The sequence below is a fragment of the Phaethon aethereus genome (assembly GCF_964289735.1).
Source record: "Phaethon aethereus genome assembly, chromosome: 2".
In the NCBI taxonomy this organism is placed as follows: domain Eukaryota; kingdom Metazoa; phylum Chordata; class Aves; order Phaethontiformes; family Phaethontidae; genus Phaethon; species Phaethon aethereus.
This window is the reverse complement of record NC_138582.1, coordinates 1,435,489-1,461,178: the sequence shown is the minus strand read 5'-3', so window position 1 is coordinate 1,461,178 and position 25,690 is coordinate 1,435,489. Positions and strand designations below refer to the sequence as shown.

The window sequence follows — 25,690 nt, the reverse complement described above, 5'->3', positions numbered from 1 at the left end:
TTCTACATATTTACAAGGGGTGAATAAGTTAAAGGTGGCTCAGGTTTGCCGGCCGGGCAGGGCGCAGCGCTGCCGGGGACCCCCCCGGCCCATCCGTGGAGACCCCTCAAAAAAAGGAAAATAGAGATGGGGGTGTAAAACACGCAGAATAAGGTCGGGGGGTTGGGAACGCGGGGAGGAAGGGGATAAGCCACCTGGATGGCGCTGATGCTCCCGGGGGGGGTGGGGAGACGCGCCGTACACGTCCCGCATGCAGGCTGGCTCCAGGTCCCGCGTGTGTATGTGTGTCCCCTTCCCCACCCGAGTCCTGACGGGTGCGTGGGTTCAACGTCCCCCTCCCCAAAAATTCCAGTGGAAAGAAAAAAAATAAAAAATAACTTTTTTTTTTTACAAGCAGAGGGGTTTTGCTCTCCCCACATGGAGGGGGTGAGGAAAAAGGGGGGGACACACCCCACATCCCACACCCCCCCACCGGGTTTGCGGCTCACATGAAGAAGTCAGCGGTGGGTTTGGGGGCGGCGGATGGGGAAGGTTCCCTGGGGAACCCCCGAGCGGCTAATTTCTCGTATTTTTCTTTGTACAGATCCCTTTCCTTGGCCAAGCGGGTCACCTCCTGCTTGAGCTGTTCCACCTGATTCTGGAGTTGACATTTCTCGTTTTCCAAGATGTGCCGCTGCTGGACCCGCTTGTAACGGCAAGACTGCGCGTAGCCCCGGTTCTTCAAGGTCCTCCTCTTCTGCTTGAGGCGGATCACCTCCTCCTTGCTGAAGCCCCGCAGCTGCCGGTTCAGCTCCCGCACCGACATACTCACCAACTGATCGTCGGAGAAGCGGTCCTCCAAGCGCAGGTGGTGGTGATGGTGGTGATGGTGGTGGTGGTGGTGGTGGGAGGCCGGCGGCAACTCCTCGTTACCGAACGGCTGCGGTCGGAAAGGCTCGTACCCTTGATGGTGATGGTGATGATGAGGAGGGGCACCGATTAAAGCTTCCACCGCGTCCTCCGGCGTCAGGTTGAGAGCTTCGGGGTTGAGGTGGTGTTGGTAACCCGACATCCAATACAGCTCCTCCAGCTGCGGTTTGGAGCCCAGCGAGGCGGCGGTGGTAGCCGGGGGACCGGCAACCGGTTGCCCACCGGGACTGGGAGCGCAGAAACTGGGGGAGGAAGGCACGGAGGAGCAGGGGGTGCTGAGAGGGGTGGAGGAGAGGGACCCGGCGGGCAGGCGGTGGCACAGCCGCTCCGCCTCCGCCGGTTCCTTCTTCACCTCGAACTTCATCAGGTCGAAATCGTTCACGTATTCGATGGCGAGGGGGCTGGTGGGCAGCTCCGCGCTCATGGCCAGCTCGGCGGCCATCTCAGTCCATGGAGGGACCGGGGGGGGACGATGCCCCCGGGCACCGAGGGTTGGGGGTCCCGAGAACCTCCTCTGACCGGGCTCCGGGGCTCAGCCCGGGCTCCGGGACCCACCGACGGGGCTCAGCCCGGGCTCCCCTGCGGTCTTCAGCCGGGCTCCGGGACCCTCCGAGGGGGCTCCCGGGCTGCAGGCAGACGCCTCCGGCGGGGCTTAGCTCCGGGGTCCGGCGGCGCGTTCCTTCCCCACCGGGAAGCGGGTCTCCCGTGGGTGCGGGACCGGGTGGCTCTCCAGCACGGTTCTGCGGCTCCTCGGGACAAGACTCCGCCGCTGCCTGCGGCTCAGCTCCCAATGACGAGGAGCAGGCAGCGCCCTGCCCGCCCCTTCCTGCCTCCCCTGGCTCCTGCCCCGGCCCCACCTCCCCGGGCTGCGAGCCTTCCCTTGCCCTCCTCTTCCTCCTCCTTCCCCCGCCCGGACGCGGCGTCCTGGGGGTGGGATCCGCAACCCCTGCCCGTACCCTGCCCGCGCGCTGCCGGTGCTCGGCGCTGCTGCCGCTGCCCTGACGGCCGCCCGCCGCCTTATATAGGGGGGAACGGGCGGCCAGGCCCCGCCTCCCGGGGCGGGCCCAGACGCTTCCTACCTATCAGAACGACTATCGCTCGTCTTGATTTGCATATTCCCATAGCAACGCCCCGGGGCGGCTGTCAATCACCGTGGGGAGAGGGCTCGGCGCTCTGGGGTGGGGGCAGAGTTTCGGGGACCTTCTCCCCCCCCGGCACCCTCCTCCCCGCATCCCCCGGCCCCACCGTGTGCCCCCTCTTCCCTTGGGCCCACGGCCAGGAGTTGGGGGAAAAAAATCCAAAAGGAATCATTTCTTCCTAAAGTGATGGGAAAGACCCAAAACGGGGATTATTGATCCCAAATCAGGTTTCACGACGCCTCGCTGAGGGACTGCAGCCTCCCGCGCCCCTGCGGGTGCCAGGCCCGACTTTGCGGTGCAACCCCTTCCCCAGCGTCCTGCCCGGAGCACGAGGGAGGGCTTGCCATCCTTGCAGACACTACGCCAATTATGTATTTTTCACATTTTTGGTGATTTTTTTTTTTTTTTTAAATGTTCCCACAAGCCGTTGGCGGCCGGGGAGTAACCGCGTGCGCCGGAGCTGGCTTTACGTGCGCCGCCGGGGCCGGACCGGTTTCATCGCTGCCTCTGGCTTGATGCTGCAGGAGGCGATGCTGGCGCCCGGCACGCGGTGAGGAGTGTCACCAGCTCGAGGACAAGGATCGCCGTCCCAGGAGGTGGAAAAGGCGTCACCGGCACCGAGCTGTAGCTGGTCCCTTGGCCGTGGGGTGCTCAGCCTGCCGCAGGGTGAAGCCCTGGACTGGATGAGGCCGCGCTGCTCCGGGTCCTGCCGCCTTGCGGCTGCTGCAGCTGCAGCACCGGAGGGATGAGGATATTTGGGGTGTCTGCGTGAGAGTCGGGGTTAAAAACACCAGTGGGGTCAAGGTCAGCGTTGGGGGGGGTTGAGGTTAGGATGGGGACACGCGTCCAGGCCGGGGACGGAGCAGCTTGGTCCCAGCTGTGAGTACTGCTGTTCCCCAAGGTGTCCGAGGGAAACTGAGGCACGGGGCAGCCGCCATCGAGTTGTCCCACCTGACCCCATGGGCTGACTGGCTCCATCCCGCAGAGGCTGTCAGTACCCACCCACCACCCAGCAATTCCTCTCGGCGCCCAGGATCGTCCCCATCACCCTCAGGATGCAGCCTGCGTCCCACTGCATCCCAGCTCGGCCGCATCCCGCCCCACTGCACCCCGCAGGCACCCATGGAACGCAGGGGGGTGACGGTCCCCTCGCCCAGCTGATGGCCATCTCTGCTTGGGGACCTGGGAACAAGGGGACACTGCCCTCCCCAGGTGCTAATTCAAAAGCAGGGATTATTTGGGCCAAATTAACGCAAAAAGGCTTTTTTGGGAGGAAAAAAAAAAAAAGCAACCCACCTTTATCCCACCGCATCCCCAGCAATTAAAACCCCACATAATTTCTTTTACTGCATCCGGCCTCTGGAGGGTCTGGGGTGCTTGTTGTCCCCTTCCCCCTCTTTCTGCTCCTGCCAAGGTAAAATTGAGTTGGGGCAGATGGGGGAGAGGATTTGTCCCCCCCAAGGAGGATCATGGGTGCAGGCAAAGCCCCATATGTGTCCCCTGGGACCCCGGCGACGCTGGAGGTTATCCTACATTGGATAGCCTGGGACACAGATAGCCCACATTGGAGACCCCAAAATTGGTCAGGGGATAACGCTCCCCCACCAACTTGGGGGTGAGGGCAGAGAAGGGGACAAAAAGGGTGCCTTGGATGTTTTTGCATTAAAAAAACCCTTTTTACGAGGCGTTTTTAACCCGTATTTGCTCAATTGTGTGACCCCGAACGCAGCATCGGAGTCCCTGTGCAGTGGGATGTCGGGGTCCCGCAGCGGGAAAAGGGGGGGTGGGTGTCTGGGATGCGGGGCTGCCTCCCTACCCCTGCGCCATGTTCCCTCCCGGAGCCGCTCGCACCGTGGGGGCACCCGGCCCCCCATCAGCCGCTGCCACCCACCACGGGACAGGAGCCACGACGGGATTAGGAACGGGCCAGACTCCAACGGGGCCGTCGCACGCCTGCGACACCCCTCCTTCGGGTATTTTTAGCGGGGTGGCCGGGTACAACAACACGGCCGGGGGAGCGTGGTCAGGCCCCGTGGCATGTTCTCAGCCCTCCCCGCCACGCCGAACACCGGGGCCGGTCATCTAAGTTTACTCGCAGGCGGTCGAGTGACATAACCAGGTTGGTGGCCGCGGGATGGCGGCGGGATGGCGTCACCTTTTGCTTTTAGAGCGGGCGGCTCGCCTGCCCTTTTAACCCTTCAAGCGGGGCTGGGTGCCCGCCTAGGCGCTGCCTCAGTTTCCCCAGTTGGTTGATGATGGGGTGGTGCAGAGCACCCCGTCTGGGGTGCCGCGGGCTTTGGGGAGCTCTCGTGGGGACATTGCCCCACGGTAAGGGGTGGGGAAGCGTCCCCCTGTGCTGCAGCCCCCGAGCCGGTGGTACCGCCTTGGTGATGCTCCACCAGCAGCTGGAATCCAGGTGTTGCTGGGGGGAGAAGGGTCGGAAATGATTTTGGGAGGAGGAAAAAAAATCACACGAAGAGGCCGATGCCCACGGTGGGACCAGCTTTGGGCATCGAGGAGGAGGGCAGGGGACAGCCACCCTGATGACAGGCAGAAAAGTGAGCCGGTGGGTGATGCTGGCCCGGCACCTGCTTCCCTGGCAGGGGACCAAGCACTGTGCCAGCAGCACCCGCCGCAGGAGGGTTTTCCAGGAAATGTTTACGGTGCCCTCCAGAAACTCTGCGCCGTGCCACCATCCCTCCTGGCAAGGCACCCCCAGGCCACGTCCTTGCCGGGGTGCTGGGACAGCCCGGCCACGCGTCCCACCACCGCAGCATCCCCACTCCCACGAGGAGGATGGATAAAACCTCCATCGGGGCCCATCACCGAGGCGTCGTGGCTGCTGGCGGCAGCGGGGGAACCCATCGGGGCTCAGTGACACCTCTCCAGGGGCCGCGTTTATCCCTGCTCGGAAATTAATCACCCCCAAGCAGTGCTTTAATGACAGCCGGCAATAAATTACAATCCTCCCCGGGAAGGGCGCAGCGGTGCCGGTGGGCGGCAGAGCCGCGGCTCTGAGCGAGCTGCTCATTGCCTCGCTTAATTAGTGCAGCGCGAGCCTTAATCCCCATTAGCCCGCTCGTTAGGGAACTGCGGCCACGGGAAGCACCGAAGCTCCCGGCCACCATCACGCCATACCGGCCATCCCTGGGTGGGTTGGCAGCATCAACGTCTCCTCTGGGAAGGTTTTTAGTGAATTTATGTGTTTTGTTTTTTTGTTTTTTTTTTTTTTTTAGGAAAGCATCACATGAAGAACCATCCTGTTTGAGTAAGGGACGGGGGGGAAGTTATAATAATTAAAAAAATGAAAGATTTGGGGAGCAGAGCGGCCCCTCCGCCAGCATTATGCCAGCTCCTCGAGGGGATGTTCGTGACGTATTGCTGAAAAAAAAAAGAGCAAAGCCACACTCCGACCGGGCTTCCTGGGGCAGAAATTCTTTATTTACATATCAAAACACAGGGGTTAATAAAAGACATTTAATATCAACGGAGACGATGCAGTTTTTATTAAAAAACCGCTCACTGTACACACACTGGGGTGTGAGTGCAGTCCTGGGGCGGGGGGACGCGCCGGTCCCTGCGATGGCTGAGGGGATACTGGGGATGCGGCCACCCCAAACTGGTCTCCAACTGGCGCTAAACTCCCCCCAGCTGCCTGTTCAGCAGCGGGCAGCATCCTTCAACGGGAGCCTGGCATTAATGACATCGGGGCTTTGGTGGCACGCCATGCCCCGAGAACCAGGCGATAAATCCCTCACCACGCGCCGGGCAGGGGGGAGCAGCCCAGCCTGCAGATGGTGGGGTGATAACAAGACCCCTCCATGGGGTGCGTGCACCCACGGGTGCTCTACCTGGGGGAAGGGGGGGACGCATGCTGCCCGGCCACGGAGGCGAAACCGCAGCCGTCAGCCCCTTGCCGGAGCCGCGGCGCAACTGAGCCGGCGGCGCCGCGGTGGCTCCGTCACCCACCCCGCCGCCAAGCGCACCTGGGTGCTGGGTCCCCAGGGAGCGCCAGCGCCCACCCACACGTCCCTGCCAATGCCTCTTTCCCGCAGGGCTTTGCCTGAAGGTGCCGCAATCGAGGGGCAAATCTGGTCGCCCCATGTGGTAGCCCCCGGCTCTCGGCACCTCTTGGCAAGGGGAGGCCCTGCAGCTGCCCCCAAAAATCGCATCTGTGTGGGGGAACAGCATCCAGCACCCCAAAATCCTCCTGGAAACTGTACCCACAGATGCAAAAAGCCGTCGTGCCAGCAGCTGCGCCGGTGTCAGTACTTGGCTCCTGCCTGGGCTTGGAGTGACCCCCAAAAAACCCCAAAAGAGCTGGTTTGGGTCTCCTAAGGGAGATCAAACCCCTGTTGGTGTGGGGAGAGATGGGGGTCAGGGTGCAACCGGCCATGGGAGACCCTGACGTGCTGCAGGAGCATTTGGTGTGAGCTCAGCGCTGCTCCCAGCACACGTTTCCACTAGGGATGCTCTTGGCACACGGCTCCGCTCCAAGAAATCTCCTCCCCAAACCAAGGAGATGGAGTGGGATGGAGGCAGGGGGGGTCCGGGCAAGGAGTGATTGGGGCTGAGCCCTGCGAGGGCTTTATGCCCCATTACACCCCGGCACGGTGACTTGTGACCACTGGCCACGCTCGTCCCCAATAGAGTGGCTGACCTGGATGCGGGCACGTCGGGTGATGGCATTAAGCTGCTCAGGTCCCCGTGTCACCGCGTGTCCGGACAGCAGCAGAGCCACCATCTGCAGGAGGACTGATGGGGACGGGAGCCTCTTCCCAGTCCTGCAAACATCCAAGGAGCCTGGTGGCCGGGCTCGCCTCCAATAAACCAGCTGAAAAGATAATTTATTGGCAAATTAAAACATTTCAAACAAAGCCGCTTCCCTGCGGGAATGGGTGGTGCTTCCCCACGCTGCCACCCGGCTCTTCGCCAAAATGATGCCCCGGAAAAGCAAGATGAGAAGGGAGTGCCGCGTCCGGCCGCGGTGTCCTGAGGTAGGTGCCAGGTCGTGCCCGGCTCTGCGGTTCCTGAGCTGGTCGGCTGCCGGGGCGGGTCGAGCTTTGCTCACAGCCGGGGCTTGATCTGCAGCGGTTTGCCTGGAGGGAGGAAAGGAAAAGGCGATGGTGGGAGGTGGGTGATGCGTGTCTGGACACCCCCCACGCTTCTCCTCGCCTGGTCGCGGTGGGTTAACGCACCGGAGACTGGCTCGGGCGCCGGGGATACGGGCAGTCCTCTGCCACGGCAGCACCCGACCCCGACAGCACCCACCGGCCTCACCTCTGCCGCCCTCCTCCAGACGGGCGTTTTCAGAGTCCCGCGAGGATGCCGGCGGCAAAGTCCTCTTCCATTTGGCGCTGCCTGGGAGCGGAAAGGAAGAAAAGAGGAGAAAGTCACCGAGGTTGGCTCAGGTCACCTTGGAAATCCCTCGGGATGCAGGCGCAGGAGCATCCCGTGCTCCTCTGGCGCTCCGGCAGCCCCGGTACTTCATGCTTGAACGGTGGGGAGTAAAAGCTGCCCCAGAGGACACGGTATTGCCAACGAGAAGGAATAATTAGTGAGCAAACGGAGAAAAATAAACGAGCCCACCTAATTGCGTCCCACACCTCCCGTCCTGAAGCCCGCTGCGATGTCGTGGCTCCCCCACTGCCCTGCCAGCCCACTGGTGGGGACACGTCTGTCCCCAGCGCGGTGCTCAGACTGGCCTTGCTGCCCTGCGGCCCTTTCCCCAACCTTTTGGTGCGAAGTTGGTCCCTTTGGGGTGGGGATGTGTACCCCAGAGCTGACGTTCCCTTTTGCCACAGCCGGGATGGAGCTGGCTGGCTCCCCAAATCCCTGAGCATCCTCAGCCACCCACAACAGCGAGGACAGACCTTTCAGCCATCCCCAGCATCCCCCCAAGATGCACTTGGCGATGACGTCTGCTTGATGGAGAACTGTGCCTCCCCCATAGAGGGTCCCAGATGCTCGTATAAAGCTGAAACTCTGAGCTACTGATGTCATCTCTCTGGATTTCTGCAAGGCCTTTGACACAGTCCCCCACAACATCCTTCTCTCCAAACTGGACAGATGGATTTGATGGGTGGACTTTTCGGTGCATGAGGAATTGGTTGGATGGTCGCACCCGGAGGGTGGTGGTCAATGGCTCAATTGGTGACGAGCGGTGTCCCTCAGTACTCTTTAATGTCTTCGTCAAGGACATAGGCAGTGGGATCGAACACACCCTCAGCAAGTTTGCAGATGACGCCAAGCTGAGTGGTGCGGGTGATGTGCCTGAGGGACAGGATGCCATCCAGAGGGACCTGGACAAGCTCAAGGAATCGTCTCATGTGACCCTCATGAGGTTCAGCAAGGCCAAGTGCAGGGTCCTGAACCTGCGTCAGGGCAACCCTCAGTAGCAGCACAGCCTGGGGGATGAAGGGATGGAGAGCAGCCCCATGGAGAAGGAACTGAGCGTCCTGGGGGATGAAAAGCTGGACGGGAGCTGGCAACGTGCGCTCATAGCCCAAAGGCCAACCGTGCCCTGGGCTGCCTCCAGAGCAGCGAGGCCAGCAGGGCGAGGGAGGGGATTCTGCCCCTCTGCCCTGCTCTGGGGAGACCCCCCTGCAGTGCTGCATCCAGCTCTGGAGCCCCCGGCACAGGAGAGACACGGACCTGCTGGAGCGGGGCCAGAGGAGGCCCCAGCAATGCTCCGAGGGCTGGAACAGCTCTGCTGGGAGGACAGGCTGGGAGAGCTGGGGGGGCTCAGCCTGGAGCAGAGAAGGCTCCGAAACCTTACTGCAGCCTTTCAATATATAAAGGGGGTTCATAGAGAGATGAAGAGAGACTTTTTACCATGGCCTGAAGAGGTAAGACAAGGGGGAATGGTTTTAAACTAAAAGAGAGTTGATTTAGACTAGATCTAAGGAAGAAATTTTCCACAAGGAGGGTGGTGAAACCCCAGCCCAGGTTGCCCAGAGAGGTGGTTGATGCCCAATCCCTGGTCAGGCTGGACGGGGCTCTGAGCAACCTGCTCTGGTTGAAGATGTCCCTCCTCATGGCAAGGGGGTTGGACTAGATGGACTTTAAAGGTCCCTTCCAACCCATACCATTCGATGATTCCACTATTCTGTGAAACCCTGTGAAGTGCCTCTGGGAGGCAACCTCTTTGAAGGACGAGTCCAGGCATATCCCATGGACCAGGGTAGACAGTGTGAAGTTCTTCTCTCTTTCAACCACAACACTGGACATGCTTTTCAGTAGAGTTTCTCCTACTTTCCCTCCCTGAAGGGTGTGGAGAGGTGGTTACAGATTTTTCCCTGCCAAACCGAGGGGTGGGCAGGAGCGTGGTGGCCACTTGGGCGAGGAGAAGACACTGAGATGAATGTGGATGGCAAAAGGCGGAGGTTTCCCACAAAAAAGGACCCACAGCTTGTTGAGCAATGAGGTTTAGTGAGAAAAGTCCCCTCTCACTTGGGATTACAGGAGGTGGAGATGGTCATGGAGGAGCTAGAGGGAATCCAGCCCAAACCCCCTCCAGATGCACATGTTCTGGATGAGCAATACACAACTTGCCCACATTCCTGCAAAAACCCAGCGTTGGCGCTCCGCATCCCACTTCCCAATGATGACGCCCAACACGGAGGTGGGACCACAGGCACCTTCGAGCAACATTGAAAGCCCAAAGGAGAAGGTTTTGGGGCAGGGGAGGCAGGAGGGACGAGGACCCCAAGTGGCATCCGACAACGGGGAGCTACCGAGAGTTTTTCTTTCCTTTTAAACTTGGGTAAACAAACTTGCTCAGTGTCTAAGCCGTTGTGGCAGTGATACATAGCTTTTGAGCTAATTTATGTAAAATAAAGAGGGCTCATTTAGCACCTTTCCACCCTTAATATAACACCCATACATCAGAGGGCTGAACAGCAGCCACAACAGACTCGGCTATTAGTCACCGGCGAGGCAGCCGAATTTGGCTTCGGGGAACGGCAACTCTGAGGAGACGCCCATCACATCCTGCTCAGCCTCTGACCACCCTCCTGATTTGCCAGCTGACCCCAAGTATCCCTTTCCCATCGAGCCAGATGGTTTCTCTAGGCTGGGATTTCCAAATCCTGCCCCAGTTGCTGTAATTAGGGTCCAGCAGAGCTTGACCCCCAAGGGGTCAAAATCAGCATCTCCTCGTTCCTGCCCCACCAGCGACCGTGGCCCCGGTCCAATGGGAACGGTGGAAATGGCTCAATTCTCCTCGGATGAGCCGGAGAAAACTTCATTAGCTAATATCCAGGCAGCGGCATGAAACCCGCGCTTTGCAATTCGAAGCAAATATAATTACAGAAGTAGAAATATAGATTTCTTTTTTGGGGGAAGAAAAAAAAAAACAGGTGATTTTTAAATCGACCGTAATTAGCTTCCTGACTTCGGTACGGGGTTGCGAGGAGCCGAGATGCTTTCAGAGCATCCATGCCTGATTTCAAACGGATTCCTCAAAAAATTGAGGAGGGCAAAAATGAAATAAACCCAAAACAGGTTGTAAAAGGACTAAACCGGTCCAGTTTCTCACCTAGGACGGAGGGAGATGCTGCTCCTGGAAAGGATGGAGCAGCTTCACCCTGCGGGGAGCAGCCAGGGACAGGGCAATGCCACATCCCAAAACACCCTGCCACAAAAGCCGGCGGAGTTGGGGGACCTGGAGAAAATGGGGGTGTCGCTTAACCCGCCCCGGCAAACGCAAATATATTTTCCACTTTTGTGCATGGGAGATCCTGCAAATGGCGTGATCAATCTTGGGTCGCATCTCGCGCGCCTTCACTCTCTCCCCCCTCTCTTTCTTCTCTGCATTTCGGCAGCCACACAATCCATCTTCCAGGAACCAGGTATATAATTTCTAGTTAGCGAAAGCCGGGCTAAGAAACCCCTTTTTCATTACGATGATTGAACTGCTTCCAAAGAGAAGAACCGGGGCTGGATCGCGAGCTCTCCATCGAAAGCCGGGCGGCTTTTGCTGAGCTTGTCAGCCTCGCTGGAGAATTAGGACTTCCAGCGCTCTTCCTCCTGATGAAAATCAACATTTATTTTGCCTAAGCCTAAGAAGGTGTCAGGCAGACGGAGAAACTTGCCACTCTTCACGAGGAGAAGGGAGGGAAAAGAAGGAAATCTAATAGAAATATATTATCAAGTCCAAGGAGTGGACAGTGCAGTAAATCACGCTTCAGGTGGCACCATTATATTTTTCAATAAAACCTGGCCTTCCCCCAGACGCCGCCGAGCCGAGCGGCTCCAGCTGCACCCAACGGGAAAGTTAAAACAAAATTCATTTCATCCAGGTGCTGATACAGGGGGATTTAAAGGGATTTAAAGGTGGGGATTCCCCTTGGATGGGGAATAAAAGGAGGTGGGTCTGGTCCTTGTCCCCAGATCTTCTCCCTGCCCACCGCTCCTGATTGCTGAGGCTTTAAAAATTGCTTTTCTCCCCAAGCTGCGAGGGTGGGAGGCAGCTGGAGATGCCCCACATCACGGGTGGAAGAGGCCCAAGCCCCAAAGCCAGGGGATGTGGGGGAAGACAGTTCGCTTGCAGCTTTCCAAACTTCGCCATCCTGCTATAAAAAGCTTTTCCAGAGGGAAAGCCACTTTCATTGATGTTTCCCCTTCCCGACCAACTTCCAGCCCGATGGGATGTTTGGGATCCATCGCTCCCTCGATGCTGCCGGGGAGTTTGATCTTCTCCTGCATCCAGCCGGGCTCCGGGAAGGTGCTTCGCACAGGACACGGTACCCACAGCAGCTCCGCTCCTCCTCGAGAGCTGACCCTGTGTGAAACGGCCCCAAATACAAACAAAATCACCCCATTTCCCACAGGACAGCAGGCTAATGAGCTGGTTGCAATTAGGAGTTTTAACGGCCGGCCAGCCAGCGCTCTGGCTATTAACACATGAACAGGGATGCAGAAGTTTCCACCCGATGGCTCGGAGCGCCGAAATGTGTCCCAGCATCTCCCTGACGGATGCTCGATGTTTAACACCATGAGGAGAAATCCTCCAAACTCCACACACACATTTTTTTCCCCCCACTCCGAAAGGAAAAATATTCCTTAACACCTTCCCAGCTGCTCTGGAGGAACCTGGAGGCTGAATCTGCCTTGGACGCGGCTTTTCCTTACGCGGTGATCGGCTGAGTCAGCTCCCAGAGAAACTTAGGCTGGGAGATGCCTTTTTGAAAAATTATTATTTTTTAATAAAGTCCAAGAAAAAAATGTGGGATGGAAAGGTCATCAGCAAGGGCTAAGCCCCAGAATTGTCCGTAAATTATTTTTCTCATGGAAAAATGTGAAATCCAGCCAGGGGACTGGATATCCATGGCTTGATCCTGCACTAAATGCATCCAGTGAGACAACCTGCACCAAAAATTTATCCCGCTGCTGTTCCACCCAGACCTTCAGTCCCTCAAGTGAGGGAAACATCAAGGCTGGGTTGTCGGGAGAAGCTTTGTCCAGAAGGAAAAATGCTCAGATGTTTTCTCCCTTCCTAACTGGGATGTTTGAAGTGGGGACGTGCTGGGGGCGATGTCCCATCACTGCCTGGCAGTGCCCATCTTCTGCCATGCTTGCAAAGCAGGACATCTGTGCCCAGACATCCTTTCCATGTCTTTTCTCCTTAATTCCTTCTTTTTGGAGGAAAAAAGCAACCAGAAAACCAGCCAGGAGCTGCAGCGGTGGGAGAGGGGCTTCGCTGGGTTGAGGGCACAGCAGAGATGCCTCGTGGTCTGGTGGTACATGGTGACTTGACCATGAAGACATATGGTGAACACCACATCTCACACTGGTGAGCTGAAGCTTATCCTGAAGAAGATGGGATTTCACCATCTTGGAGGGCTCTTCTATCTCCAGTTTTCAGGTCACTAAATAACTCAGGGGGGCAACAACAGGGCTACCCAGTGGCAGAGGTCTGAAGGAGAAGGGTCTTTAGAAATCCCGAGCAAAGTCTAAAATCCCTGGTCTCCAGACCCTCCATCACAGGTGGATGAGACCCAAAAAAAAACCCCAGGTAAAAAATTAATATGGATGCAGCAGATTTCAGTCCTGGCAAAGGAGTGAGACTTGGCAGGTCTGAAAGTCGCCTGCAAATCGATAAGGGAAGAGGATTGGAAATGTGCAGGCGGTTTGGTCCAGGCAGAAAGTAAATCAGAGAAGAGTATTTTTGATGGCCTTTTGTGGGATAAGAAACGATGATTTTGATTCAGAGCAAGAGCCCAATTAGAAAAGAGTCACAGTGCTCATTGGGTTTACTGGAAATTTCAACTAAATTGGCCACTTTGCAATAAGGGAATTAAACAGCAGCGAAGTCTCTGACTTTTGGACCTTCTCAGAGCCACTAAGACATGAGGAGATCCAACCATCCCCTCCAGTCTCAGCCTTCAGCAACACCCATGTTATCTGCAGCACCCCAAAGCCTGATGGTACCCCAAGCCTGACAGTGTCCTGCAGTAGGATCAGGGCTTTAGTAGGGGATGGAGATGGAGGGGATGGAGGGGATGGAGAGATGGTGGCAAGGGCTGCCAGATATAAGGCATCGCTGCAGAGGGATGGGCAAGGTCCACCAGGGAGTGCCCCCCTGGTGAGGTCCACCAGCCTGAATACCAGCCTGTCTGTCTCTCCGGCTGGGAAGGAAGCACCCATGACCAAGAAGAAGATGTTTGAAACCAGTATCCACAGTGGGTGAAAGCAACTTAAACCTCCCCCACCGCAGAGACCCCCACCAAACTGCCCCCAAACCCACAAGGACCTGCTGATTCAGGAGGAGAAGATGCAATTGCTAATGACCTGAGCAGATCCAGCCCGTTAACAGGAAACCAATTAGACTGATAAGCGTTGTCCTGCTTGAGGGATGGGTGCTGCCCGCTACCTGCAGCTCGATAGATTTTTGCATTAGAAAAAGCAATTCTATTAGGGGTTTGTTAATTCAGTTATGAAAGAGTTTTGATGCTCTCTAATTAAACTCTCCTTGCATGTCCAACGGAGCGTGCATCGGCCAGGGGCTGGAGAGGGAAGCATCCACCTGCAGTGGGGTAACACAGTGAAGGCAAGATCAGGGCGTTCATGGGAGCATCTGATCATCACCTGCCAGGTGCGTGGATCACCCTCTTGATGACAAGAAAGATCTACCAAGTGCCAGGAGAACAGCTGGGATGGTACCACCAAGGTCCACACTGCCCTGGAGCTCTCTTGACTGATGAACCGTGAGATGGGCACCATCAAAAAGGAAGATGAAGATGATCTGTTCCCCATCTGGACCCCGCTAAATTATCCTATGAGAGCAGAAGACCTCAGGGGAAGACAGTGATGGGAAGGCTGATTTAAGGACAACAAAGTACATCAAGCACGCTCCTAACTCCCTTTTCCTTTCCCTGCAGACTTCAGGGCTTGGTGTCCTGCCATCCTTTCTCTCCTTAGCTTGTCCTTGGCCCCTTGGTATCATCTGCTGAGGATCTGGGAGGTCCTGTAACTTCCATGAGCTCTCACCATGACCATCAATGTGACTCCGCCTACTCCTGCTATCTTCTACCTGCCTCCTAAGAGGTTCTGCCAAAGGACACATCCTCAGCCATGTGTCCTTGATTTTCCAGCCGTCACGAGCAGAAATGATGAGTTGGACCTTGCTGTTGAGGCTGGACAGGTTTAAGTAGGAGGCTGGACTCAATGACCTCCCTGGGTCCCTTCCATCTTATGATCCTAAGGGCTGAACTTGGACCTGAAACTGGCCCAGGGTTGCAGAGGAAGGAAGATGACTGCGGCGTGGTCATCCCGTACACACTGGTGGCATCTCCATGGGGACTGAGGAAAGGGTCCTGCCATGTGGACTCTCAGTCGATTGGCCGCCAGAGCAGAATGAGGGGCCAGCGGAGGAACGTGCAGAGAGGTAGAAGCTCTCGTGGCAGAAGCCTTCATGGCATCTGCTCTAGCAGACCTCCATCGTGGGGGACCCATGGGGCACCAGCAACCCCTCCGCCGCACCAGCGAGCAGACGGCACGTGGCATGCAACAGCCTTGGCACTGGTGCACGGATGCAGCATCCTTGCAGCTGCAACGCCTGCATGGGGACCACACAGCTGTCCCCAAAACACAAAGGAGATGGTTTATCTGCTCTTCTCATGCCTGAAACCTATCCCCAGCTCTCCTACAGCCCTCTCAGCTGCTTCCACCCCACAGCTCTCCAAGCCACCTGCAAACCACCAGTAAAGCTCCAGAGCTCTTGCTAATGAGGAGAATACGGCAAAGAGGGAAACTGAAGCATGCAAATGTGAAAAACCACTATCCTGCTAAAACCCATGTTCCTGCATAAAGATTTCAGATGCTGATCTTGCCAGCAGGGGCTAAAATTACTGTGACCAAAGATCTCAGATGATCTGCGACCATCTCTCATCAGTCTGATCTGCCCCAAGGACCCATGAGGGGACCAGGAGCAGCCCTGCGGAGCCACATAGCACACAGATGAAAGGCCACATGGAAATAATCCATGGCAAAGCAAGCCCTCAGCCCATTGGCCCCCTCACTCTTCGCAACCTGGTGGGTGACTAAGCCAGGCGCACATCACAGCGGCCCTGAGATGTCATGAGTCACCTCACCTTCCACTGTCCCACAGCCATTATTAGATGATCCGCTGATCTGGCTCCACAGCTTCACGAGTTTCTTGCTGCTGTGAACACCCAGGAGGCATGGAGCAGGCAGAGGAACAGCAATGAGTCAACGAATTATTGCCACCCTTGGGCAAGACCTTCAAGCGGGCTCCTCAAAAGTTGGGAGACCCAGGAAAGAGCTTCTCCAGCACCTAGGCCAGACTCTGGGCAAGAGAGGTCCATTTCAGTGACCAACTCTCCAAGAGAGGCCTGACAACAGTTGGTCATAACACCCCTGGCAGCAGTGGGGGAGACCCACCAGGACTCTGCTCAGAAAGGGGGTGCTGTCAATGACAAGTCAATGGAGGGAACCTGGAGGAGGAATATATAGAGGAGGAGAAGAAAGACTAAGAAGACTGTGTGAGATGGACAGCTTCGCTCAGCCAAGCTGTGGGAGATCTAGAGGCCATGGAGGCGGCCTCACCTGAAGAAGAGGCCATGGAGGTGGACCAGCTGCAGATGCAGCCATTGGCCCATGACTTCATCATGGCCAAGGTCTTTTCCAAAAAGAGGCAACAAGCCCCACCAGGAAGGCCAAGACTTCTGCTCCCCACCAGCCAGGACTCAAGATCCTCGGAGAAGTCCAAGGTGGCTCAGATGCCTCCTGAAGGTAACTGGGATGGAAGAGACAGAACTGGGTGGTTTCTGTCTGGAGAAGACCAACAGGGAATTGCTGTCTTCAACTACCTTCAACTGTGTTCAAATAATCTCTGTCTTCAGTTACCTAAAGGTGAAGATGGAGCCAGACTCTCCATAGAGGTGCACAAGGGCCAATGGATCAATCTAAGAAAACTATATAAAAAATTGTTCCCCCAGATAAACAAAAGGCTTCAGATTTATCATGAAGAAGTCCGAGTTCAGCATTGAGGTCTGCACTACATGCTTCATTAGCAGTACTTTTCAGGATTGGGCTAATTTGGTAGCAATGTCAAAACATCCAATGCACGTGGAACCCTGTGGGCTCCCCAGTATAGAAGGACACAGACACATTGGAGGGAGATTGGTGGAGGCCACCAAGATCATTGGGGTTGGAGCATGGGTCATATAAGGAGATGTTTGTGATCACACAGAGAAAACAGTTCCCTATATTTTATCCACAAAAACATTTCCTCCATGACCCTACCAAGAGGAGCAACCTCCACTAAGTCCCACTGGGGTCAAAGCTGACAGTGGATGCCAGCTCCTGTTATCCCAGGACAACCCCCTTGTGTCCTAGCCCTTCATCCCCAGCCACGCAGATGCTCTCTGGAAGGCTCCAGGGCATCTTCTGCCTCCGGCTCACACCGATCAAAAGGGTTGGTTGTCTCACCTGGCTGCCGAAACAAGTTTTAGATCAAAGAAGCAGTGTCAGAAGCAGCATTAAAGAAGACGCTGCAGGTGATGGAGACCCCACGGGACCCTCAGCGCAGCCAAGGAGGACTGGCCGCATCTGCATGGAGGGCTGGCAGCACCGGTTTTCTCTGAAATTCCAGGAGCTGGGGATGGTCAGGCAGGGATCCGGCGCCAAGGGGATGCCCATCCCCGCAGCTGCCTGCCCCGCTGGGGGTGGCTCTCAAGCGTGGGCCCAGCCCAGCAGAGAACGGGGGAGATTTCCATTTCCAAAGTTATTCCTCCAGAAGTGAAAGCTGTAAACAAACCCAGAAGCGCTGCACCTCCACGAATTCCTCCGAAGCCAAAGCGTTTGAGCGTGCTCAGCGGAGCCGTTAAAAAAGACTGTAGCGAGCATCTTCCATTAACGTTACGACCGTGAAATATGACAATAAAATGATAGCCGTATGGTCGCAAATTTGCAGCCCGCCGAGTTGCTAGGGGTTTATCGTCACTCAAACGTGCAGAGAGCTGTAAAATGTTTACAGAAAGGGTCGTTTGCAGCTATAAAATCCTCTTTTCTCTCCTAAACAAGGCTGAGTGGAGCCATTTACAAACCCCTGAATGTTCATCGGGGGAGAGGGGAACATCTGTTCTCTCCAGGAGTTTTCAGTGATCTTCTCGAACAAATTAACTAAAATGGGTGCTTTCTAATTAAATTAGCACTCGATTGGAATGGTTTGCATTGGTGCGCTTGCTTACAATTAGCGCGGGGAGGCCAGTTAGGCTTCAGCGCAGGCTATTTAACTGGAAGGTGAAATATGGAAAAGCCCATTACCTGGAAACGGGTGTTGGAGGGGCAGGGGAGCCCGTGCTCCCTCTGGCTTTGCCCTCCTGGATGGAGAACACAAGGAGGTGAAGGATGGGATGCCACCAAACCCACCCTTCCTAGCTGGGATGCTCGGCTGGAAGCAGTTTGCTCTCCCCGAGCTGTACGAATGGGCTTTTCGGAGGATGCTCGGAAAGCACCAGAGCCCTCAAATTACTCCTCCAACTCCAAATGAAAAGGCTCCTCTTGCAAGCTGGGGAACCTCCCCACGGGAGGACGACAGCGGGCTCCGCTCCACGCGTGCAGACCACATCACTCAGTTCCAGTCTCCTTTTTCTATACCCCAAGGCCAGAGGCTGCAGCCCCCCACCGAGACCCCACAAGCTGATGCTGTTGTCCACACTGGTCCTTAAAGGTCATCTCCAAACCCCCACTCCCTCCCTCCCACACCTAGAGCCAGTGTTTTCCTTTGTTCCTCCTGCATTTACCAGTATTAAAAGAGCATTTTCTCAAATTGTGACCGTTTAACCAAGCAGTTCAGCTCACTCTGTAATAATAACCTGTCCTCCTCCTTATTTACTACCCCACCAATTTGTGTGTCACCTTCAGGCTTTGCAAGCAGAAACCCAACATTACCCCTGGTATGAAGGCTGCAGCAGAGAAGGCGCAGACCCCTAAACCCCATCGCAGACACCAGCTCCTACCTACAGCTACGCCAGGACTCATCCTGAGCACCCGCTCAGCTCGAAACAGCACCTCAAGCTCACACGAGCCCGTCCTGGTGAGTTGGCCACCAGGAAGCGTTTAGCAGCATCAATAGCCTCATCTTGTGCTCCCTCGGGATGACGGCTGGTTAGTGGCCAGGATTTCTTTTCTCCCATTAGGTTATGGGGGGTCCCCTGCTGCTGCTGTGCCCCCGATCCCCTTCATTTGTGCGTTGAGATGAGATTTTAATTACTGAACTCACCCCAGTGCCAAGAATGGGCAAACCTGGGCATCGAACGGCATCCTTGCGTCCAGACTTACCGCGCGCGATCGCTGCATCCGTTTGGCACAGAAACTGCTTCGTCATCAGATGATTTTACAGCCATCTGCAATTCCTGCTTGATTTTCCTTTCCTAGGGATCCTCCAACATCCGCTTTCCAGACACCACGTGCTCTCCGTGCAAAGGCGAAGGAGCACGGAAGGATGTGTGTCCCAACCTGGTACCTGCAAGGATGTGTGTCCCAACCTGGTACCCGCCAGCTCCCCACAGCCTTCCTCCCAGCATCTCTGGGCTGAACCAGCTCCTTCTACTCATCCTCCCACCAAAAACACCTGGAAATCCTCCTCTCCTGAATGTGCAAACCGGAGTTAAGAGGAAAAGGATGCCCCCACCACCAGGATGATGCCCCTGCCCTCTCGAACGAGTTACTCCAGGCTGCCAAGTCTAATCCAGGGTGTTTCGACAGCTTTCTTGTCCGCAGATTAATTGCTCTGTCTTCATCGCAGAGATACAAAGACCCGATTAAGCCGCTGCTTTGGGAATGCTTCTCCGGCCCTGCTGCCGAGATCAAAAGGGAGTTGAACCAGGGCCAAGGAGAGGGAAGGAGGGAGGCGCGCGGGGTGAAGAAATCCCTGGAAAGGGAAGCCGAGCGCTTCACCCCGTGTCACGGAGAGGAGCTTTCCCAGCCAGAACAGTCCCTCGTTGCCGGCGCCGCGCCATGGTTCAACAGCGCATGTGCTTGCCTGTGACTTCAGGAATATGTTGCTAATCCTGGGAATTTTCTTCCCAACAGCGTTAAGGCATCTCAGCCCTCCCTGGCTTGAAGCGCTTCGTGGTTGAGCCAGGCAAAGCCTTGCAGATCCTCAACACCCGCTTACGGATGACTGGGCAAATGCTCCAGCCCAGCTTTTGGTGCTGAATTCATCCCTCCTCCCAGTGGGATCCTGCTCTGGATGCACACTCGCTCGGAGGAGGTACAGGATCGAAGACAGGGAGGGATGCTCCAGCCCTTCGGTTCATACTGAGCCGAATCAGCTGAAGTAGGAGAGGAGGAACCAAGGAAAATGTTGGAGAGGCAGAAATGCAGCTAACCTCCACCATGAGCCACTTTGCAGAGAAACAAAGATGTTTCTTCTCATCGCTTCAACAACTTTCTCCTGCTTTGGGTTGTTTTTTTTTTCCAGTCAGTTCAGTTTCACACAGTTGAAACGTTTCCATGAACTTTTTCCAAGACAAAAAAATGTCGAGGCAGAAGCTGTTTGCTCTCATGTGTCGGAGTTTATAAGAAGTTTTGCTCATCCTAAACCGGCATTTTCCAAAGTTTTACTGATTTTCAAAGCATCTTCCCCCACTTTTTAATAAAAGAACGGATCATCTCGGACTAACACAACCCTTCCTTCGAACTTGTAATGTGCAAACATCCCCATCCCACCTCCCACCAGGGATGTGCTTATTTCAAAGCTATTTCATAGCTTTTATTTCAAAGCTTTTATTTCAAAGCTATTCCACACCAGGAAACATGTGCAATGGACAGTCCAGAAATGGTCCAGAGGTCCTTCTGCAGGTTCAGTGATGAGGCACAGCATCACTGCATCCCTCTGAAACACCCTTCTACCGGGGACCGCTGCAGTTCCGTCACAGGAACAAGACTGGATTCGTCATCGGATGGTTTATAGGATAAGGAAGAAGGAGCTGATGATAAAAGACAAAATCCTACTGCATGGTTTCGGGAGCAGAGTCAGGGGCTCATGCCCCTGCATGACCAGAGATGTCAATCCCAGTTGCCATCCCAGTTTGAACGCCTACCGTAACTGGTTTGGTGACTCATGTGAAACACCGATCCCACCAAAATCCACAGAGAGCAGCGGGGGAAAAACCCTCCCGCTCACTAAATCGAAGCAGCTCGTAGCACGTGTGAGCAAAAGCAGAGCGAGAGCTTCCTACCTGGCTCGTCCTCCGATTCATCCTCATCCTTCTTCACTTTACAGCCCTGGTCGCCAGGAGAGGCTGAGGACTGGAGGGAGATGAAGGATGGCAGCTTTTGCAGCCAGCTGGTTGGTGAGGTGTCCGTCTCTTTCCAAAACTTCACCTCTTGCTCCACGCTTGAGGGTCCGGGCACTTCGCCATCATCGTGGTGCTGGGCTGGATCATTCCTGCAAGGAGGCACATGGGAAAAACAATAAGGAAAACTAAAATGATCCCACTTGGTGATGCTGGGCATGGCATCACGTGCAATGGAAGAGGCTGAGGTGAACCAGCTGCACACAGAGGCTCCCCAGGCTCCATCTCAGGCTGCCCCGTACCTCCAATTTCCTGGGAGCCAGTTTGGATTCAGCTGGAGTTTCTCACTCCTCAGCTGGATTCCACGCCCTGCGCTTCCCTGCAGCTCTCAGATGCTCATGGAGGGGCTGGGCTCCCCTTCAGGTGCCAGCTGGGCAAAGGGAGTGGAGGAGAGGGGAGACGGAGGGCGTGGAGAGCCAGGGATGGCTCGGAGATGCCCCGCTGGGCTTGGCTCAGCCCCAGCTCTGCCACCCTCCTCCGAGTCCAGCTAACGTGACACTTCAGCTCGTTCGACATCTCCGATGATGGTGCCAATAAAGGACAGAAAACCCAAAACCCTCCCCAGCAGTTCCAAGCTCGGGCGTGCTCCTTCCCAGCGGAGGATGCCAGGAGCTGTCCCTGGGACGGGAGAGGGGTGCCTGCCCGCCGCCCAGCCCTGCGCTCACGCCTCCTTACCTAAAAAGAGCAAGGAGCTATTTTACACCTCGTTCACACCGGGGACATGAGTTGGGTGCCATTCCAAGGCTCCTCCGACACTCGGGGTAAGTTCAGAGAGCCTGCGGAGCACCTGTGCCCCTCTGCTACCTAACAAGGCAGGGCAGGATGAGGCCCAGGACCGGGCAAGAGCATGGACCAGACCAGCACAACTCCCAGGTCCCCCCGTTTCCATCCCACCCTCACCTCCACGTCCTGCTGCAAAGAGCCATTGAGGGGCTGAGCATCCAAGTCGGTATTTTCTCCTCCCACTAACCAGGATTTTTAGGTTTTGGCTTTTAAAGCCAAAAGTCAATTTGGCTTTAATTCTAATCACGTTGGGATGTAGTTGTTTTGCAGGCAGGGCTCAGGGACGAGGGCGAAGGAAGGCAAGGATGTGCCAAGCTCAGGAAAATCAGTCTCCCTGTCAGGACGAGGACCAATGTGTCCCTCAGGCTGCGGGCTCCATCCCAGCACCCAAAAGCATCATCTTTGCCCACAGAGAGCTCAGAAAGCTCCCGAGGATTAACCAAGAAACCAGCCCAGCACCAAAAGGTTTTACGAAGCCTGTTGTATCTCCATGTCCATCTCCATCTCTGCTTCTTCAGGCAGTGAGTCCAGTCCTGATGGCAAGCCCCTCTATGCCATGTCGAGGGCTCAGCTCTGCTCTCCACCATGGATTTGAGGAAGAAAGAGGAAGAGGGATGATGTTTCCCACAGATATATGGATAAGCTGTACCCACTTTTGGCGGTGGAGTCTCCATCAAGGTTCCTCCATCTCCCAGGAGGAAGGTCTACAAAAGCCTTGGAGATAGCTGGAGGTGAAAAAAGCCCTGGGCAGCACATTTCTAAGGGCAAAGATACCCACACTCCACTGGCATACATCGGGTAGCAAGACGCAGGCTATCCTCTCTTTCCTCTCCATCAGCTCTGCCCGGGGACCTCTCCCTTGAGCACGGACCCTGTCCAACCCTATTGCCCATGGTGGCTCTATGAAGAAGGCACCACAGTGACCCACATCAGCAACATCTTAAAACAAACCAGATGGATACACGCCTCGAAGAGGAAACATCCAGAGCAGGCTGGGAAGAAAACTGTTTAAGAGCAGCAAAGTGGGTTCCTTCTGCTCTTTCCTACCTGCCCGTCTCCTCCCAGACCCGTCTCCACTTGGAGGGAGGGTCACTGCTGTCCCCACCTTCTGCCTCTCTTGGGTGGCGTTTCTTCTGCGGGTGCAGCAGCTTGCAATGGGCACCCCTGGGGCAGATGCCTTTCTTGGTAAAGTCAGGGCAAACCAGCGTGTGCTTCTTCTTGCACTGCGAGGGAAAAAAGAGAGGAACGTTGGGAAAGGCAGCAAAAGCCCTGTGGGGAGCACAGGTTCCCAGAGCCAGCCTCCTTCAGGTGGCACCAACACATTGCTAAAGGAAGAGAAGGATATGTTGGTGCTTCCTTCTCTGTATCAAAACACTATTTCACACCAAAATACTATTAAAAATATTAGTCTCCTCTGGGAGATGCTACACACTCATCCACAGCTTTCCAGGTGCCTGATTTTATGGACCCAAACCACCAAAGTCTTAACAGCAATGATCTACACCTGAGGTGGTGATGCTGGGAGGTCCCAAAGAGGTTAACTGGGCTGGAGAAGCTGGTTTCAGAGAGGACACCTTTCAGAGAGGTTTTCCTGTCCCAGACATGCTTGGGATGTGGAAAGGAGCAGGGAAGAGCAGGAATGAAGCATGTTCCTTTTCAGACTTATTTTGGGACTGCTGCCTGGACCACCCTCCTGCTGAAGGTGTCCCAGGGCTGGAGCTCAACCTGCTCTGCTTAGGGCTTGGGAAGGAGTTTGGTCGATGCCCTCCTGTCCAGGGGAGCTTCAGCGCAACCACGGCACTGGCAAAACGAGAGCGTCAAGATATTTACCCCAAAAAGTGCTTCTGTGCTCCCAGCCCAGCATTTTGGTGCCTCCCAGCAGCAACACTCACAGCCATCCCCGCAGCTGCCGGCTGTGCCGGTGGCAGGGAGACATCGGCAGTGCTCCACAGCTTCCTCCGGACAAGGCTTTCTGCTGGGAAATGGCACTTTTTGGCAGCAGGAAATGCAAGGAAGAGATGCAGGCAGAGCAGAGGAGACGCCTTCGGGTGTGATTTCTATCTGGGTGGCTGGGAACGTTGGCCAGGGGCAGGGAGAAAGAACAGCCTCTCCCTAATCTCCAACTGTTCCCAACACTGTGACAGAACCACCCAGCAACCCAGAGAGCTCGTCCCAGTGTATCCTGAGGGATGGAGGGTGGGAGCAGGTCCTGGAGCTCTGCTCAGCCCTGCAATGTCCAGGGGGACCCACTCCCACCCAGGATGCTCCCCCCCACCCCACCCAATGAGCCTACCTTGGCTCTCGCAGGGCAACAGGCACCACACCACGACACCCATGGCAAGACACAACCCAACACACACGGTGCAATGAAGGGTTCACAACACCAAGACCCGTTCACCTCTTCACCTTCTCCAGCAGCAAAGATGGAGCCTGCTTTCTCCCTACATGGGTCCTTCCATGCTTGGACACCCAAGCTGCAAACCTCCTTGCTACAGGATAGCACAGGTTTGGGGGAAAAAGGGACAAATCCATGGGAAGACAAACGCAGTGAGGGTTTCAGCGTGATCATTTTTGCCTGTTTATAAAAATACATCTTCCCAATGATGCCGGATGTAGATGAGCTCCTGCCCTTTTAATGCAACTCAACTTTGGGGGCGTGGGAGCAGCTCCCCACACTGACCTTTGGGATGAAGCGGCAGCCCCGCTGAGCTGTGGGAGCTCTCTCTTTGAAAGGGCAGGGGGGTTCAGCAGCTCTGCCGCCTGGGGCCGATCGCTGAAGTCAGCAGCGGAGCAAGGAGCTCATCTACTGGAGTTTGGGGATGGCGTTGAGCAGCAGGTGGGCTGGAAATCCGGATGGACACACAGACACTGGCTCAACAGGGGGGACAGTGCAGCGACAGCACTTTCCCACCAAAAGTTCATTAAAAAAAAAATTTCTATGACTTTCTCTCTCTATTTGAGGGATCTTCAACAGCAAGTAAGTCTACAACCAATGGGCAACCTGAAAATAGAGTCATCTCTAAACAGCAACCAGGCTCTGCCATTACTCCAAAATCCTGTGTTTCATCAAATCATAGAATGGTTTGGGCTAGAAGGTCACCTGGTCCAACCCCCCCTGCCATGAGCAGGGATATCTTCAACTAGAGCCGAGTGCTCAGAGCCCCGTCCAACCTGACCTGGGATGTTCCCAGGGATCGGGCATCTACCACCTCTCTGAGCAACCTGGTCCAGGGGTTCACCACCCTCACTGTGAAACATTTCTTCCTTAGATCTAGTCTAAATCTCCCCTCTTTCAGTTTAAAACCGTTACCCCTTGTCCTGCCACTACAGGCCCTGCTAAACAGTCTGTCCCCATCTTTCAGCCCCTCTCAGCCCTGGCAGCTGCAGGAAGGTCTCCCCGGAGCCTTCTCTGCTCCAGGCTGAGCCCCCCCAGCTCTCCCAGCCTGTCCTCCCAGCAGAGCTGTTCCAGCCCTCGGAGCGTTGCTGGGGCCTCCTCTGGCCCCGCTCCAGCAGGTCCGTGTCTCTCCTGTGCCGAGGGCTCCAGAGCTGGACGCAGCACTGCAGGAGGGTCTCCCCAGAGCGGGGCAGAGGGGCAGAATCCCCTCCCTTGTCCCGCTGGCCACGCGGCTTTGGGGGCAGCCCAGGACACGGTTTGCTCCCTTCTACCCATGGACCAGCACTGGAAAAGCAAAACTAAGAGACTCAAACATCCCACCAATGCAGGCAAGGCTGGCTCCTGCCTGTCCCCAGCTGGTAGGAACATCGATCCTTCTTTTGGGTATGCCATTCAAGCATGGGTTGAATTTTGGGTATGGGAAAACCATCTCCTCCAGCACAGAATGCTATGTTTAAGCAGTCATTCTCTTGCAAGCCACCTAGAAAACATACACTTGAATCAAGCAGAGTCTTGGAAGAATGGCTTTCACTTTTTCCCTACCTTTTTCCGAACCTGTGCTGGTCCAGACATCTCCACCTGCAGATGGGATATGGCCGGACCAAGAATAAATGCTTGGAAAAGGCAGCAACAGG

The 25,690-nt window shown here is 55.8% G+C and overlaps 2 protein-coding genes across 2 annotated transcripts in view; both read right to left on the bottom strand.

Annotated features, from left to right (window-relative positions):
- Window positions 1-484: 484 nt before the first annotated feature.
- MAFA (MAF bZIP transcription factor A) lies at window positions 485-1,351 on the bottom strand (the record flags this gene model as incomplete). The annotated part of the gene is made up of 1 exon (XM_082014558.1): window positions 485-1,351. The coding sequence occupies one exon, from the start codon at window positions 1,349-1,351 to the stop codon at window positions 485-487; it is 867 nt and encodes a 288-aa protein (XP_081870684.1).
- Window positions 1,352-7,115: 5,764 nt separating this feature from the next.
- Window positions 7,116-25,690, bottom strand: part of ZC3H3 (zinc finger CCCH-type containing 3) — a gene marked incomplete at both ends in the record, with an annotated part of 182,547 nt that continues 163,972 nt past the window's right edge. The window contains 4 exons of the mRNA XM_082015055.1: window positions 7,116-7,147; window positions 7,329-7,409; window positions 20,762-20,970; window positions 22,709-22,884. Of these exons, the coding sequence (XP_081871181.1) occupies window positions 7,116-7,147; window positions 7,329-7,409; window positions 20,762-20,970; window positions 22,709-22,884 (498 nt within the window). The remainder of the gene's footprint in view (window positions 7,148-7,328; window positions 7,410-20,761; window positions 20,971-22,708; window positions 22,885-25,690) is intronic.